The 17,394-nt window shown below is 45.4% G+C and overlaps 1 protein-coding gene across 17 annotated transcripts in view; it reads right to left on the minus strand.

Moving 5' to 3' along the window:
- Positions 1-505: 505 nt before the first annotated feature.
- The window catches only part of CD36 (CD36 molecule (CD36 blood group)), a 73,001-nt gene continuing 56,112 nt past the window's right edge, over positions 506-17,394 (minus strand). For 9 of the 17 annotated variants that reach the window (XM_088652035.1, XM_088652034.1, XM_088652038.1 and 6 more), the window contains 7 exons: positions 15,319-15,388; positions 14,394-14,581; positions 11,924-12,042; positions 8,806-8,879; positions 7,568-7,622; positions 5,856-6,020; positions 506-1,903 (listed from right to left, as the gene is read on the minus strand). In XM_088652035.1, coding sequence (XP_088508161.1) covers positions 5,856-6,020; positions 7,568-7,622; positions 8,806-8,879; positions 11,924-12,042; positions 14,394-14,581; positions 15,319-15,388 — 671 coding nt within the window. In that variant the 3' untranslated portion in view covers positions 506-1,903. The remainder of the gene's footprint in view (positions 1,904-5,855; positions 6,021-7,567; positions 7,623-8,805; positions 8,880-11,923; positions 12,043-14,393; positions 14,582-15,318; positions 15,389-17,394) is intronic. The other 8 variants (XM_088652044.1, XM_088652043.1, XM_088652046.1 and 5 more) reach the window with 1 other exon arrangement.

Below are 17,394 nucleotides of genomic sequence, written 5' to 3' on the forward strand. Positions count from 1 at the left end.
TATCCCACTGCCTGTATATTGCATATTTACAGTTCAATGGTGAACTTGGATTTAGGGTTTTCTGCTGGATATTTCTATTATGCAACTGTCTTAATATACTGTTTTTATTTTATCTTTATGATCTACCCAGTACACTGTTAGTGGACAACCAAGAGCAAGCAAATAAAAACTCTGCCCTTTATCCTCAGCCCCGGCATTGGCAATATGGCAATTGTAGCTGAACCATCACTGGGTTTGTTTTGAGGACAAGACGCAAGAGGCCTGCTGCAAGAACCAAAGGCGAATGTAAGTGCAATGTCCCACCTCTTACAGCAGCCTATGAGATGATGTATGTATCTGAAAATGGATATGGAACACTGGGCTCACCTACCTTCCCATGTGAAGGTCTGCAGCAGCACACATGGGGACTTTGAGAGCCAACACACAGCTAGTCCAATGGATGCCATTTGGATACAGTCAGACATTCAACCGTGAACACAAAGGCAGAAAGGAAAACAAAAGCAGAGTGTTTTAAGAGTATTTTATTGAGATTACTTTCAATATAGGTGCACCTGAGGAGTAAGTGGTCTGAAACAAAGGAGGCAACAATCCTGGGCCTCAACAGCATTTCTTAGCCTGCAAGCAGAGGGAAAGGCATTTGCCTGCAGCCACCTCCAGATTCAAGACCTCCCAATAATATTTGCACTAGCGACATACACCCAAAGCCAGGGATAATTCTGTAAGACTTTTCCAAATCAAGCTGCACATTTGTTTATTTTTTGCAACCAGTATATCTGGTGAAGAGAAGTTCCCGATATGAGACAGTCTACTTTTCATGGCTGCTTAACACAGCAACAGGGGATAAATTTGATTCCTTGCACGTTTAAAGGTGGGCCTACCACAATTTGCCCTTTCTGAAACAAGGCACCAACTGAAATCTTTGAAATCTGCACTTCTTCGGATTTCACAACGCGGGCAGGTATTGTGTGCAAAAATGAAAACGTACATCAAAATGTGTGTATTAGTGAAAATAACATACAGGAATACACAAAATTGCTTTGCAAAAAATGTGTTACATTAGGCCAAAAAGGTGCTTATTAGGAGGAATTATCTGGTGAATTTTCACAATGACTTAAAAAAAATATCCACAAGCTGGTGTGGAGATGTGGGTAACTGAACTAAAATGCAGTGGAGGTGAAATGGAGAAACTGAAATTAGCAGATGTACCCATCCCCACTTTGGCAGTAAGCAGGAGTATAGCTGCGCATAGACTTGCAAGCGTGGGTACAAAAACAAAGAAATAGTCTTTTTGACAAACCCTTTACTGAAATCCATATGTTACAATTAATGACGTTCTACATTTCTCATCTTCTAAAATCACATCTTTGGAAAAAAAGAACAGCAGCTTAATTTTAGAGGCTCTTTCAACTTCTTGAAGGTGTGAATGAAAAACAAATGACTGAACATGTTTGAGAGCAGGATTCTGTGCTTTCTGGACACAGTTAAGGCAAAGAACTTCTCTTCCCATTCTCGAATTCCACAGGTGAGAAGAGATTGGCGGCGGCAGCAAGCTGCATAAACGGTAGCACAGGCTTGAGTCCAGATCAGATCTCCATTTTGAAGAAATGGATGTCTTATCAAAGGCTCATAGAATGTCAGAAGGTCAGATTGAATGATAGTCTCTCTAGCGAGATGAGACTTGGCTCTTCTGAACACCTTTGGGATTCTGGCAGCCAAAAGGCATGTCCTTCACTTAACACACTGAGGCGGGGCTTCTTCCAAAGCTGATTTGCCACATACAAAGCACAGTCCAGCAATGCCACCAGGAAGGTTCATCCGGAAGGTTCATTACCCTCCCTTGCTTAAAGTCTGAATGACTATCGCCTACATCTGCAGTAGCTTGATACCTGAAGTAGCTTGATACCTGAGAACAGAAAACACTCCAAGTTAGCTCAGCAGACCCAGGCATAGCTGCCAAGTCTCCCGTATTCCCCGGGAAACCCCCGTTTTTCCAGCTGTCCCCAGCCGAAAAAACAGATTTTTTTGTTTCCCCCCGGTTTATTCTGCCGCGACGGCCATTTTGGAACTGGGCGGAGCATGCTAAGAAGCGACTTTTGATGCTGCTTTGCCCAGTTCCAAAATGGCTGCAGCGCGACTTCTGGTGTGGCGGCCATTTTGGAACAGGACAGAGCAGCATCAAAAGTAGCTTCTGAGCATGCTCCGCCCAGTTCCAAAATGGCGGCAGCGCTACTTCCGGTCTGCCACTTCTGGTCCAGTCCCTTCTTTCGCAGGCCAGAACTTGGCAGCTATGGACCCAGGGTATATAAATTGTTGATGGTGCTTCAATTTCTCATGGAAGGCTTTAGCAGACATATCACAGCAGAGGTTGTGGTTCTATAATTGAACCATAGAGGCCTTTTGATCGTTTATCAGAAGTATCAGATAACACCCTTCGCATTGTGTTAATTGGGCTAAAGATAGAAACCCGCTTAATGTGAAAAGCAACATTCCTTGGGGACAGGAGTGACCTTTCTGTAATTTTTGAAACTTGTATTGCGCAGCGCCTTCATACCATGGGCAAACTCTGTTACATGTGTTTCTGACTTTTGGGGAGAGGACAATGGCTGGATTCTTGTGTCACAGTAAATGTTTTCATGTGAATATGCAGATCTCTCCCACGTCACTCTTCCCTGATAAAAAGTGAGAGCGAATACAACAATTCTTGACTGAGCATTACATCTGAATTGGGAATTGTGGTTTGTTTTGCTTCAACAAACCATGCTCTGAAGCCAATATTTGTTCTTGGCTTGCCATGCATGGGTCATTTGGCACCACAGTCCCCAGGTCAGATGTAACACTAAGCCGGGGGGGGGGGGCAGGGGGTTGCTTCCACTAGCTGCTAGGGAGAAGCTTAGCAGAAGTGATCTGTGTATTACCCTGTTTCCCCAAAAATAAGACATACCCATAAAATAAGCTGATTTCTAAGCATTTGCACAATATAAGCCATACCCTCAAAATAAGACAGTGATAGGTGCAGTTCTGGTGGGCGCCAAGGAAGAGGCAAGGCTGGACGCATAATAAAAAAATAAGACATCCCCTGAAAATAAGCCATAGTGTGTCTTCTTGAGGAAAAATAAATATAAGAAAGTGTCTTATTTTCGGGAAAACACGGTAACAGTAAACCATGATAAAAAAAATTCCTTCAGTAGCACCTTAAAGACCAACTAAGTTTTTATTTGGTACTAGTGTATTTCAGCCCGTTTAATAACGGGCGCTAGAACATCCTGGGGTTCGGAGAAGCGCTTGTGCAGCGCTTCTCCGAACCCTGGGACCTGTCCTTGCTGTCGGCGGCAGGGGGACAGGAACGGAGGAGGAGAAAGCGCTGCGTTCTCCTCCTCCGTTCCTCTCCCACAGCCGCCGACAGGAAGAAGACATCCCAGGGTTCGGAGAAGCGCTTGTGCAGCGCTTCTCCGAACCCTGGGACCTGTCCTTGCTGTCGGCGGCAGGGGGACAGGAACGGAGGAGGAGAAAGCGCTGCGTTCTCCTCCTCCGTTCCTCTCCCCCAGCCGCCGACAGGAAGGACGCGCGCACTCTCCCCCCCGCCTCCTCCAACCGCCGCTCCTCACGGCCAGGGAGGGTTGTGAGGAGGCCTTCGCCGGCCTCCACCCTCGCTTCCCTGACGTGCCCTGCAGTGAGGCGGTGTCCGGCGGGAGCGGCGGTTGGAGGAGGCAGAGGGGGGGAGAGTGCGCGCGCGCAGTCTCTGCTGTCCAATCCCTGTATCTCTGGGGCACATGCGCAGTGACCCAGGGACACACGGGACAACTTGGACGCAGGGACAACTTGGACATTATTATATAGGATGAGCTTTCGTGTGCATGCACACTTCGTCAGATACACTGAAACAGAATCCACCAGACCCTTATGTATATTCAGAGGGTGGGGGTGATGGGAATGGGTGATGGGCTGATAGGAGTGGTAAACCTGTTGATGACTGTTAACGACTGTTAATGACTGCAATTGGTCTTGCGGGGGGGGGGGAAGCAAGGGCTGAGGTGCTAAGGAAAGCTTGATCATGTATAATGAGATAAGAATCCTATGTCTTTGTTCATTCCAGGTGACTCCATGGTTTTAAGCTTGCTAATGAGTTGCAATTCAGCAACTTCTCTTTCCAGTCTGTTTCTGAAATTTTTCTGTAATAAAACAGCTGCTTTGAGATCTTGTATAGAATGTCCTGGGAGATTGAAGTGTTCTCCTACTTACGTGATCAAGCTTTTCTTGATACATAAGGGTCTGGTGGCTTCTGTTTCAGTGTATCTGATGAAGTGTGCATGCACACGAAAGCTCATACTAAAATAAAAACTTAGTTGATCTTTAAGGTGCTACTGAAGGAATTTTTTTATTTTGTTTCGACTCAGACCAACACGGCTACCTACCTGTAACTAAAGTAAACCATGGCTTAGCATGCTGTGAAAATTCAGCGACAGAACTATGAATGTCAACACTTCTTATAGGCCAAAGCCTGGAGCTTTGGAGATGGTCCGCCCCACATATATCAGGAGCTGGAGTCAGTGGCTGTTGGCAGTGGTTGATGGGGCAGCCCTGCTTGCCCGACTTCCCATCACTACCATTGCTGTGTCTTGCCAGGATGCTCACTGCTGCCTCAAGCAAAGTGGATGGGAGGTCAGGAGAGGAGTGCTCCAGAACCAACTACTACTGTCTGTATTTATGCCTTTCTCAACCTTGGGTCCCCAGATGTTGTTGACTACAACTCCCATCATCACTGGCCATGCTGGCTAGGAGTGATAGGAGTTGTAGTCCAGCAACTTCTAGGGACCAAGGCTGGTCTATATGGATTTCCCGAAAGGAGTGGTGAGGGCAAGAGAGGGGTAGGTTTGGAAGCAACCCATATATGTGGAGGCAAAGTGTGTGATTTTTACCAGCAAATCCAAATTTGCTTCAGTTTTCCAGCTTCCCATTAACATAAACTCACTGGAAAACTGCAGCAAATTTGAATTCGCTGGTAAAAATGTTTTTCTTGCATTATGATTTTTTAAAATGTACAGTGGAGCCTCGGTTTATGAACACCTTGGTTTACGAATTTTTGGTTTACGAACGCCGCGGACCCACCTGGAACAGATTAATTCACTTTCCATTACTTTCAATGGGAAAGTTCACTTCAGTTTATGAACAGACTTCCGGAACCAATTTCACCCATGCTTCAGGTTAAGTAGGCTTCGGGTTGAGTACTCCGTGGACCCGTCTGGAATGGATTAATCCACTTTCCATTACTTTCAATGGGAAACTTCGCTTCAGTTTATGAACACTTCAGTTTAAGTACTCCGTGGACCGTCTGGAACAGATTAATCCACTTTCCATTACTTTCAATGGGAAAGTTCACTTCAGTTTATGAACGCTTCAGTTTATGAACAGACTTCCGGAACCAATTGTGTTCATAAACTGAGGTACCACTGTATGCTTATTTAAATCTTAAACTTAAGAGGATTGTGTGAAGACACACGCTAAGCCTTAAGCCACTGCATAAGGATATTGGCAGCCCAAGAGGCCTCTGGAAGTTTCATTTCTGAGCACCATCTGTGTACAATCCTTCTAAAAGGCTATCTGCTATTGACAGTACAGTTTCATTGGATATACCACCCGGTGTCTGGGATCAGAGTAGCAGCATGTTTAATGTTCAGCCAAGGTATAGATTTGCTTGATAACAATCAATCCATCTTTTTTCCAAGCCTTGCTTTCGACATGTGCAAAATGGTCTCATACACACAGAGCTGTGGGTGCCCAAGTGCTGTTATTATTTGAACTAAAGAATCACAGAAATAATCGTCAAAGAAAACCCTGCCACAGTCCTGTTTCCTTACTTATTTTGATTTCTGTGCTCGGCATACTAAGAACGAGACGAGGAATCCGAGGAACATCACGCTGCCAGCAATGATGAGCACAGCTTCCAACAGATGCAGAAGCTTGATCTTGTTGGTCACTTTCCCTCGGAAAAACTCAGCTTTCTTATCATCAATAATGGCCGTCTGGAGGAAGAAGAGGGAGACCAAGAGCAACATTATGCCACACAGAAGTCCACAAGCAGTTCCCTCCCCCCCCCAAATGTTATTTTTGAATGGGGGAACTGCCATGTCAAGTTATTTCCATCTTGGATCTATGAAAAGGAACCTACATACCTCCCTGATTCCACATTGAATAATAATAATAATAATAATAACAATAATAATAATAATAAGTGGAATGGTGAAAGGAGGGGGAGGAACAACAATCAGTTGATTGCCACATCTTCAGAAGCCCCTTTCAAAAATGCTACCTAAGGCCTGCTTGTGGCCATCAGGTTTTTACCTGCCCCACACCTGGCATCATGTAGGCTAAGGTGGGTTTGGCTCAGTGAATACAGCATTGCAGGACAACTGGGGAGGCTTAGTGGGCCTATATAGACTCACGTGTTGGAGATTCCCCACCCAGGATGGCACCACCAGTGCAAGAAGAGAGTCAAGGACTTAAGTGGTTATCCATACATTGTTCAAGATGTTTCACCAACACATGCTGCACATAGAGCAGTGCAGGGGGAGGGAACCATAGTGTCACATTTATCTATCTTCTTGATTGAATTATTCCTTTGGGAATGTGGTTTCCAGGGGGATCTCCCATCTGGGCACTGACCCAGACTCACACCTGCTTAGTCAACTAACTGATGGCCTTAAGGCCACATCCTGGGAATCCAGGTGCTCTACAGCAGCGTTAGCCAATGTGGTGGGCCTTCAGGTGCTTTTGGGACGTCCAGCTATTATGGTCAAGGGTTAAGGATCATGTAGTTCAGCAATTTCTGAAGGGGACCAGATAGATAAGACAGGCAGAAGGACAGCTGGGGTAGCCAAACACAGAGGAGAAGGCTGTGGTAAATGTCTCTAATAGGGTAGCTGGTTTACAACACAAAGCGTTCAAAAAAGATGTGCCCCTGAAGTGAAGGGACACCATCCAAGATTCTGCCACTTCAGTTCGCCCAATGGTGCTGTGATATGGCAGGTTGGAGTGGAGCCGGGATTACTTTAGGCCAGACATGGCCAAACATGGCCCTCCAGATGTTTTGGGATTACAATTCCCATCATCCCTGACCACTGGTCCTGTTACCTAGGGGAGTGGTAGTCCCAAAACATCTGGAGGGCCAAGTTTGTCCATGCCTGCTTTAGGCATTTCTCATGCAGTGAAGTTTGCAAGGCACATCTTCCATTTGGGAAGCAACAGAGGCTTCCCAAGGCAGCCACAGGAGACCCTTGAAGATGGCGACTCAAGACTTATTTCCCCATATATCCAGCCATATTGCAAGCAAGTCTAAGCAGAAGAAGCAGTAGAAAGAATTTTGGGAAGAGGCTTTACTCAGAGAGAAACACAAGAGAGTGTCAAAGAAGTAGGACAAAACAAACATAATATATAGATTAACTGTGATAGAAAGGAAGTCTTCAGATTTTAGCCAACATTTTTTAAAGGGGTAGGGGTGGGAATAGCTAGTTACAACAGTACTTATATAACTAATGAAGAGCAACAGAGAAGAACAACAAACAGAATTTACCTCATTCAGCCACAAAATAGGAAAGAGAAATGGCAGCTTGATCTGTTTTAAGGCGCTGCAATAAAACATATGACAATATAATTGGAATGAAAAAGTAGGCAAAGATCCATAAGTCAGCATAGCATTTATGCAGCAGTTTTTGCATGTTCAACAGGAATAAACCTACGAAGAACTACATACATTCTGATATGTTCAGATGATCACATCTTATGAAGCAGTCTTTAATAATAATTAAAAGCCCACACACATACCCTTTTCACAGCATGAGCCATCAAACCGTAAAAACTCGTAACTTTAGTGTCTGAGGCTGGTAACCATAGTTCCCTGTTTTGGATAGAAGAGGAGAATATGGTTCCAGAGGTTTCTTAGTTTGATTGATTGTGCTGCGAAGGGAGGACCAAAAGACTGATTCGTCTCTCTAATAAACCAAATTATTAAATTATTTGCATACATATATAGCTATGATCATTGGAACCAGCCCAGTATGGATGACTAAAGAGAATGATCTGTATTTCCTATTGCATTTTAGACAATATTGTCATGTGTGCTGTCCTAAAAATAGACCTAAATATTCTTCAAGGTAGCATGGAAGAAAAAAACTATATGACTTGTCACAAATTTCCTCACATTTTCCACCAAGTTAAAACCTTTTCCTTTGGTTTTCCTCAAAATGATGTTGCGTCAAGCCAGGAATAGAAGTTCTTTCCAAAGTTTCATCTTCAGCAGAAAACCTAAAGCAGCAGGAGCCAATTGAGTGCCCTACAGATGTTGCTGGACTCCAACTCCCATCAGCCCCTGCTGCCATCACAAGATGGACGTGCTTTGGTTTGTGTATTGCTTCAGAAAGGGCAACTTCAGCAAATCGGCTTTAACTGAAAACTGCATCTGATTTCTCTCCATTCCGATTCAAGCCAATAATATTGACTTCAACCCTGTGTATTCTTCAGAAAGGAGCTAAGTACCAGGAAACTTCTGTCTTTTTCCTTGTCCTCTAAACTCTACCTTAGATTTCAGGGGACCTGGGGTCCAGTTGGGTCCAGTTATGTCACGCTACATATTGGAATTAACTGTCCAGACATACAATGAGTGATAATTTCTACTGTATCCATAACATGTTGAGGAACAAAGTGTCCAACCCTGAAAATGATCAGGTTCAAGTATGTAGAGCAAACCCAACACTGAGAATTTACAGAGAAGCACATGCACTACTTTTTAATTCATTTAAAACAGCAACTTACGTAATTTTTGTAGTAGGCCTCACCAACAAATTGATTTGCAGTCTTTTGGCAAACTGTAGTGTAAACCCTGTGGTCTTAAAAACACAACACAAATAAATATGAAGTGCCATGAAGAATTGATGCTGGGGGGGGGCACTAGTGATTAGCAACATTAAAATACAGTAAAGGTAAAGGTAAAGGGACCCCTGCCCATTAGGTCCAGTGGAGACCGACTCTGGGGTTGCGCGCTCATCTCGCATTATTGGCCATGCCTTTGTTCCCCTTCCTCACCTCTCAGAATTTAACTTTAGAAAGTGGTCATTTCTCTCCGTATGACAAGTTATCTCTCCCTATTTCACCCCCTACTTTGCTCCTATTTATCTTCTTCCTATTAATTAATGTGATCTTTTTATGTGCCTGGCTGAGTGGGAAGAGGAGGAGTGAGAGAAAGAATGTGTGTCCAGGAAAGATGAATTGAGTTCTGGGAGGAAGGAGGAGAGTGATGGCTATTGCTGTCTATGGGAAACATATTTTAAAAGGTTCCCTGCGATATAATTCCTTTTGGACCCAGACTTTTAGTTGCACTTAAAGGTAAAGGGACCCCTGACCATTAGGTCCAGTCGTGACCGACTCTGGAGTTGCGCGCTCATCTCGCATTATTGGCCGAGGGAGCCGGCGTACAGCTTCCAGGTCATGTGGCCAGCATGACAAAGCCACTTCTGGCGAACCAGAGCAGCACACGGAAACGCCATTTACCTTCCCGCTGTAGCGGTTCCTATTTATCTACTTGAATTTTGATGTGCTTTCGAACTGCTAGGTTGGCAGGAGCTGGGACCGAGCAACGGGAGCTCACCCCGTCACAGGGATTCGAACCGCTGACCTTCTGATCAGCAAGCCCTAGGCTTAGTTGTTTAACCCACAGCGCCACCTGGCTCCCTGCACTTAGTTCCCATCAAAATCAGCAGGGCACATTAAATAATGCCTTGTCTGTCTCATTGATTTCAGTGGGACATGCACTTCGATGTGCTTTTGAATTGCTAGGTTGGCAGGAGCTGGGACCAAGCAACGGGAGCTCACCCCATCACAGGGATTCAAACCGCCGACCTTCTGATCAGCAAGCCCTAGGCTCAGTGGTTTAACCCACAGCGCCACTTGGGTTTTTATTTGGATTCAAAATTAGGGCATTTCCTATTATAAGAGTAGTTGAACAGGAAATGGCCAAAGTTACATGATTTATCTTGTTACTTTAGCTGCAGCTAGAGATTGACAATCACAGCACCCCTGCAATTTCAGATTTTCCTAGTTTCTCATTTTTCCAATCTTAGGTCTGGTTTTCCACATTTCCACAGCATTTTGAAACTCTCATGAACATTTGTCAGCATTTATGTGCACATTTCTCCTAATATACATGTTTGTATGCAATTTCCCCTACTATAATGCATCCTTAAGATGTTTTTTTGGCAATATGGTATGCATTGATATGCAGGCTTAACTGTTGTACTGTACATGCATTTCTGTAGACAATAGAGAGAACTGTATTGCAAAAATCTGGAGAAGAGCAATGAGTAATTTTCGTCCGCTTTCTCTTTCGGGAAGGGTGAATGCCTAGCTGCAGCAGCTTGAACAGGCATTCATCATCATTCCACATGGGTTACATCAGGGTAGCTAGCTCCTTCTTTGACCTGAGGGTTATATTCAAACCTCCAAGGGCTAAATGCCCCCAAACCTGCATTCACCTGCTCCCCCCCCCACACACACACATGCCCCTGTGCAGTGCTAGGTGGGGGAACACAGGCAGTGAATTCCCCATCCCCTCTGCATTGCTGGCCTGGAAGTGCTGTGACAGGGAGGAGGGTTGCTGTGCCTGATCCAGCTTGCAGGGCTTGTTCACCCCACACAAGAGGAGCCCACAGTGCAAAATTAAGCCACAGCCCTAAAGTGATGGCAGCCAATTTTAAGACATTTCCCTTTAAGATTTGTATGAGGCTTTTGTTCAATATGGGAAGGACTTTGTGTGCAGATTCAATCTCTGGCACAGCCAGTTAGGGCTCGAAATATTCCGCATCTGAAACCATGGAGAGGTACACACAGTCGGTGTAGTCAGGACTGAGCGAGATGTCTCACTTGGTCTAAAGCAGCTTCCTGTGTTCCTTGATATCAAGAAATGAGGCAGGAGAGACCTCTGCCAAGAGTGGAGAATAATTCTCCCTCGTCTCACATGGCTGGCTGCTAAAAGTCTGACGCAAACTAGGCCCTGCCCAACTTCAGAAACGCCTGACGACAACAGGTCCCTCAGGGAGCTTTTCCCAAGGCCACTCTTTCACGAACCCCAAAAGTTAATCCCAAGATCACATGCAGTATCCATAAGTTACAGGCTGTCACTGCATCCGAGCGCTGGTGCCAAGATCCTGTGTGACAAGGCAGAAGATGCTAGGATCCCACCTCACCCCCTTTTGGGGGCTACCTGTAAGTTATGTTTAGGTAAAGGTAAAGGGGGGCCCTGACCATCAGGTCCAGTCATGTCCGACTCTGGGGTTGCAGTGCTCATCTCGCTCTATAGGCCGAGGGAGCCAGCGTTTGTTCGCAGACAGCTTCCGGGTCATGTGGCCAGCATGACAAAGCTGCTTCTGGCGAACCAGAGCAGCGCACGGAAACGCCATTTACCTTCCCGCCGGAGCGGTCCCTATTTATCTACTTGCACTTTGATATGCTTTCAAACGGCTAGGTGGGCAGGAGCTGGGACCGAGCAACGGGAGCTCACCCCGTTGCAGGGATTCGAACCGCCAACCTTCTGATCGGCAAGCCCTAGACTCTGTGGTTTATCCCACAGCGCCACCTGGGTCCCTTACAAGTTTTGTTTAAGTTATGCATTTAAAGGATATCAGTCTGAGCTCTACTGCAAGCCAAATCCTAGTTCAGGCATCCCCAAACTTCGGCCCCCCAGATGTTTTGGACTACAATTCCCATCATCCCTGGCCACTGGTCCTGTTAGCTAGGGATCATGGGAGTTGTGGGCCAAAACATCTGGAGGGCCGCAGTTTGGGGGTGCCTGTCCTAGTTTCTCTAAATGACAGAACTCAACCACTTAAGAAGAGGTAGGGAGGGGGAGAGAGCGAAAGGGTACAGTGTGATTACTTACTGGCTCTACATCCAAAAAGGTCATATGCTCATGTGGATTTGGGTGCATGCCTTCAACGCCTTGAGAAATTTCTTCACTTGCATGGAGGAAGTGGGGGAGTGTAACATATACAGGTTTTCCTGCGGAGGAAGAGGAGAGAGAAAAAACATCAGTACAATCCCATGGCAGTAAGCAAGCAAGATTACTTTCTCCCTTCTCTTTCTAGCACCCAGCATGCTAAAAACCATGCTACTCAGCCTATATGGGGAAAACTACATCTGTTCCAGGGGCCACCACCAACCAGCACACTATGCAGCAGCATGCCAGGGGCTCAGAATGGAACTGAAGGCCATTTTCTTCATGCTTGCAGCTGCCAGAGTACCAGCGTGGTCAGCTTAATTGGGTAAGAGGTGGAGGGGGAATCAAAGGTATGCTGGTAGTGGGGAAAGAAAAGGCAAAAGTTCTTCAGTTATTCTCATTTTTAAAAACCGAGTTGGAAAAGGATTTTGGACTCACAATGCTAACATTTGAGGCAAATATAATGACATCTACTTAAATTACACAAGACATTGCATTGTGCAACAGTGACAATTTAGACGTACATTAATTTATACTGTAAATCAGGCACCCCCAGACTATGGCCCGCAGGCCAGAAATGGCCTGAAGGACGCAGCTATCCAGCCCGCAGTGACCCCCGCTGCCGCTGCCTGCTCTTACCGGCGTGGCGCAGCTGCCCACTTCCAGGTTCTAGAACACTGGAAATAGCTTGCACGCATGCACAAGCGTCATTTCCGGTGCACTTCCGGGTCGGAGGAGACCCGAGCGCATGCGCACAAGCTATTTCTGGTGCTCCTGCGACCCGGAAGTGCGCCAGAAATAGTGCACTCCAATGACCTCCGGCCTGCTGAGCGATCGGCGCTGCAGGCACCGGCCCGAAGCGCTGTAAGTTTGGAGACCCCTGCTGTAAATAAACATGATGCAACCACAGATAATAAACCTTTGATATGCAACCACAATTCAGGTCTGTTTTGCCACACAATCAGATATAAGTTTTGAATGTATAGTGCCAGTATAGGACAGTATGCTAACATGGCTTAACATAAAAAAAGAAAGACTTTGCAAATTATTTCATTTTCATCTCACCCTTTCTCCAGTGGGAGTCCAGGCACACCTGCGATTCTTATGAGTAATGTTGTACAAGATGTTGTAAGGTAAAAGTAAAAGGACCCCTGACCATTAGGTCCAGTCGTGGACGACTCTGGGGTTGTGGCGCTCATCTCGCTTTACTGCCGAGGGAGCCGGCGTATAGCTTCCGGGTCAATATGGCCAGCATGACTAAGCCACTTCTGGTGAACCAGAGCAATGCATGGAAACGCCGTTTACCATCCCGCCAGAGCGGTACCTATTTATCTACTTGCACTTTGATGTGCTTTCGAACTGCTAGGTTGGCAGGAGCTGGGACCAAGCAACGGGAGCTCACCCCATCGCGGGGATGTGAACCACCAACCTTCTGACAGCAAGCCCTAGGCTCTGTGGTTTAACAAGCAAAATTTTTACAATGTGGAATTCTGTTCCCTGTACACATGCACACACCTATATGTAGACGTATGAATGTGTGTACATTTGAAGTATTGAAAGTTTGTGTACAGCGAATGAAATCTGTTGCATTTAAAAAAACAAAAACAAAACTCTCACAAGTATTTTAGTTCTCTTTTTTTCAATCTACCCCATTGTTGAATTTTCCTCAGCTTTACATTATAAAACCTCAATCACAATGTACCCTCTCAAGTGAGTTCAGATGCAGCCCTTAATAGATTTGCTCTTAATAGATCAACTCCATTTTAGCAGTATTGCTGTAGAGAAAGAGCTCTTGGTTCCCTTTTGAAATCTAATAGGACACCTTAAGACATGACTTAAGCTCCAATGAAATCAATGAGAACTCAATGCAAGTAACATAATTTGGACCCTATACAGAGCCTTGCCCCTGGTGTCTCCATTCTCACCAAGAGCTGTTAGTTGGACAGCAGAGGGCACAGCCTATGGCAGGACCACTTCCCAAGTTCATATTGTCCCATAGCTGCCAAGTCTCCCGTATTCCCCGGGAAACCCCCGTTTTTCTAGCTGTTCTCAGCTGAAAAAAACGGATTTTTTTTGTTTTTCCCCAGTTTATTCTGGCGTGGCGGCCAATTTGGAACTGGGCGGAGCATGCTCAGAGGCGACTTTTGATGCAGCTCTGCCCAGTTCCAAAATGGCTGCAATGCGACTTCTGGTGCGGTGGCCATTTTGGAACTGGGCAAAGCAGCATCAAAAGTCGCTTCTGAGCATGCTCCGCCCAGTTCCAAAATGGCGGCAGCAGTACTTCTGGTCTGCTACTTCCGGTCCGGTCCCTTATTTCTCCCACAGGAACTTGGTAGGTATGTATTGTCCGGAGCTCCAAAGCTCTATATTAACCACTCCAGTAGCTTGCTCATCTCAAAATGCAGGCAGATACCTTGTTTGCAAGAACTGATGTCCAGTGCCCCAGCTAAGGTGCAATTCTGGGATATCTCTTTCTCTGTGCAGAAGCAGATGTTGTCAGGATTGACAAGAGGAGACGCAAAAGCACCTGGAGGGACAATGAAGCGATAGAGTGGAATGTCCTTCACAGTTTGTTCACTGTCAAAGTTGCTGTAGATGGATCTGGATAGGAAATGGGACAGGGAGGTGGCACCTTAATTTAAGAGCAAACATACATATTTCATAATTTCTATGATCCTAATCTGCTATCCATATACTTCCCATACATTTGGTGGCTATCTGCAAAATTAAAATACGACCCAGAGATTTCAACCTGCCCATTATTTTCAAGCTGTGCCCATAACTTTCGTTGTGTTTCCAACACCTCCAAACGCATGAGGTGACCAAAACAAGCCTAAACACATTTGAAGATCTAATATGAATTTGCAACCCTTATGGATGATTTTCCTCCTGGGAAGGCCCAAAGAAATATTGCTTCTGTAGTATTACCTCACAGCAGTTTTTGATACAGTGGGACCAAAAATTTGATGGGCTGCCATAAAAAGTAACTGGTGAAAAGAATGGTACCAGAGGAGTTAACACACTAGATTTCCATATGGGTAAATAGTAACTTTGGGGGAGGGTTTTTATTGGCAAACAGCACTGTAGTTGTGTGGTTTGGGGCATTCTGTGCCTGCCTTTAAACTTTAAAAAAATGTGGAAGAATTTGGTCATTGATCTCTCATGTGATGCCCAAATTTGGCCCAAACAATCCAGAAGCTTTGTCAGATCAATGTTGTTGGTTCTCTTCAACATTACCCCAGGCTGACTATAAGCCAGATTTTTTAAAATAAAACAACTTTTAATCATTAGATCCTTCCTAACTCAAGTATAGAAAAGGACTTTATGATGCTCTTTACCTGCAAATATCAGAAGAAAATAAATTAAGTCTTGCACTCTTTTGGACGAAAGGGGGAAAGGAAGCCCCATCTGCAAATAAAATGAGAAATGGCATATAAATTACCAGCTTGCACTCAGGTTTGCACAACACACACGATGGAGGTTGTGATCCACAACATCTGAAGGTTACCTTGACTACCTCTGGTTTAAATATCAGCATAAAGGTAAAGGAACCCCTGACCATTAGGTCCAGTCGCGAACGACTCTGGGGTTGCAGCATTCATCTCGCTTTACTGGCCGAGGGAGCTGGCGTACAGCTTCTGGGTCATGTGGCCAGCATGACTAAGCTGCTTCTGGCGAACAAGAAATGTATGAAAGTGAGAGCTGGACCATAAAGAAGGCTGATTGCCAAATGATTGATTTCTTTGAATTATGGTGCTGGAGGAGACTCTTGAGAGTCCCATGGGCTGCAAGAAGATCAAACCTATCCATTCTGAAGGAAATCAGCCCTGAGTGCTCACTGGAAGGACAGATCCTGGAGCTGAGGCTCCAATACTTTGGCCACCTCGTGAGAAGAGAAGACTCCCTGGAAAAGACCCTGATGTTGGGAAAGATAGAGGGCACAAGGAGAAGGGGACGACAGAGGACGAGATGGTTGGACAGTGTTCTCAAAGCTACCAACACGAGTCTGACCAAACTGCGGGAGGCAGTGGAAGACAGGAGTGCCTGGCGTGCTCTGGTCCATGGGGTCACGAAGAGTCAGACACGAATAAATGACTAAACAACAACAACATATTTGCAAGCGTTTTCAAAGATGCTATTTAGTGGCTTGAAAATAGACTGAGTCCTGAGGAGGGAAATCAAATGTACACCGACAAAATTGGAGGAAAGACTATCATGACCCAGCGCGCACCTACAGGAAAACAATCTCGAAGTAGAATAAGGAATCAGATGTCACCTGATAATGCTAGGTTAATTTATTGGTGCCAATCCAAGAACTAAGGCTGGGTGATTTAGAAACCCCAAATAGGTGGAATTCAGCCAAGTAGAAATTTCATAAGCATTCCTAGATGACTCGTTCCTATAAGTGAATGGGACTTTACTACCTCATTGAACTAGACTTGCTGGTTCTTGTTCGACTGCCAGATTGACAACTCATAATTAGTGCCAACAGTGAAGAACAATTACCATTCTCTAGGTCAGAGGTACTCTGAACCAATTCCAAGGGCACGTAGTGTTCCTGTTTGTGATTGTTGAAATAAATGAGCTGCAGAGGTAGCACCAGCTTTTTTTGATCACATCTAAATCTGAATATTCTCTCTGATTTCATAGCAGAGCTATGGCTGCTTGTCCCATGGCATTAGGATGACTGTCTCTATTGACTAATAACAAGCACACACTCCTTCAATTCCCACAGGTTTCCATGGCCTGCAGGGAACACACAGCGAGTACAGATGGCTGAAGGACAAACACAGCAAACAGGAGCTCCCACGAGATGTTGCTGCAATAAAATCTCAGAAAGTTTATTTATTGGCACTTGTCCGCATTTAGCTTAGCTGTCTTGTTGCTCCATTTGTCTCTACCCACCCCCCACCCCCGCCATGAAGACATCCTAAAGCTGAGACATGTGGGATAAGAGGCATTGCCAGGCACCAAAGGTACTAATGCAGGCATCCCCAAACTTCGGCCCTCCAGATGTTTTGGACTACAATTCCCATCTTCCCCGACCACTGGTCCTGTTAGCTAGGGATCATGGGAGTTGTAGGCCAAGACATCTGGAGGGCCGCAGTTTGGGGATGCCTGTACTAATGTCATCAACCTCCGGTGTTCGCTGTGCATTTCCTCACGTAATGGGAGAACAGCAGCAGCCAAAACAGGGAGGAAGAGACAAGCTCAAGCAAGGTAATGATTCTCTTGGCAGAGTGGCTCCTGCCCACAAACACATTTCAAAGTTTCACCCAAGGCTTTATGTACTACTTAATATTATTTGTTATATTTTTCCTACTTGCCCTGCACCAGAGGGTCTCAGGGCCAGCTAAAGCACATTAGGGACTCAGCTACACAGCTGCAAATAAAACATTGCAAAGGTGTTGTAA

Source organism: Zootoca vivipara, chromosome 9 (genome assembly GCF_965207765.1).
Source record: "Zootoca vivipara chromosome 9, rZooViv2.hap1.1, whole genome shotgun sequence".
NCBI lineage: Eukaryota > Metazoa > Chordata > Lepidosauria > Squamata > Lacertidae > Zootoca > Zootoca vivipara.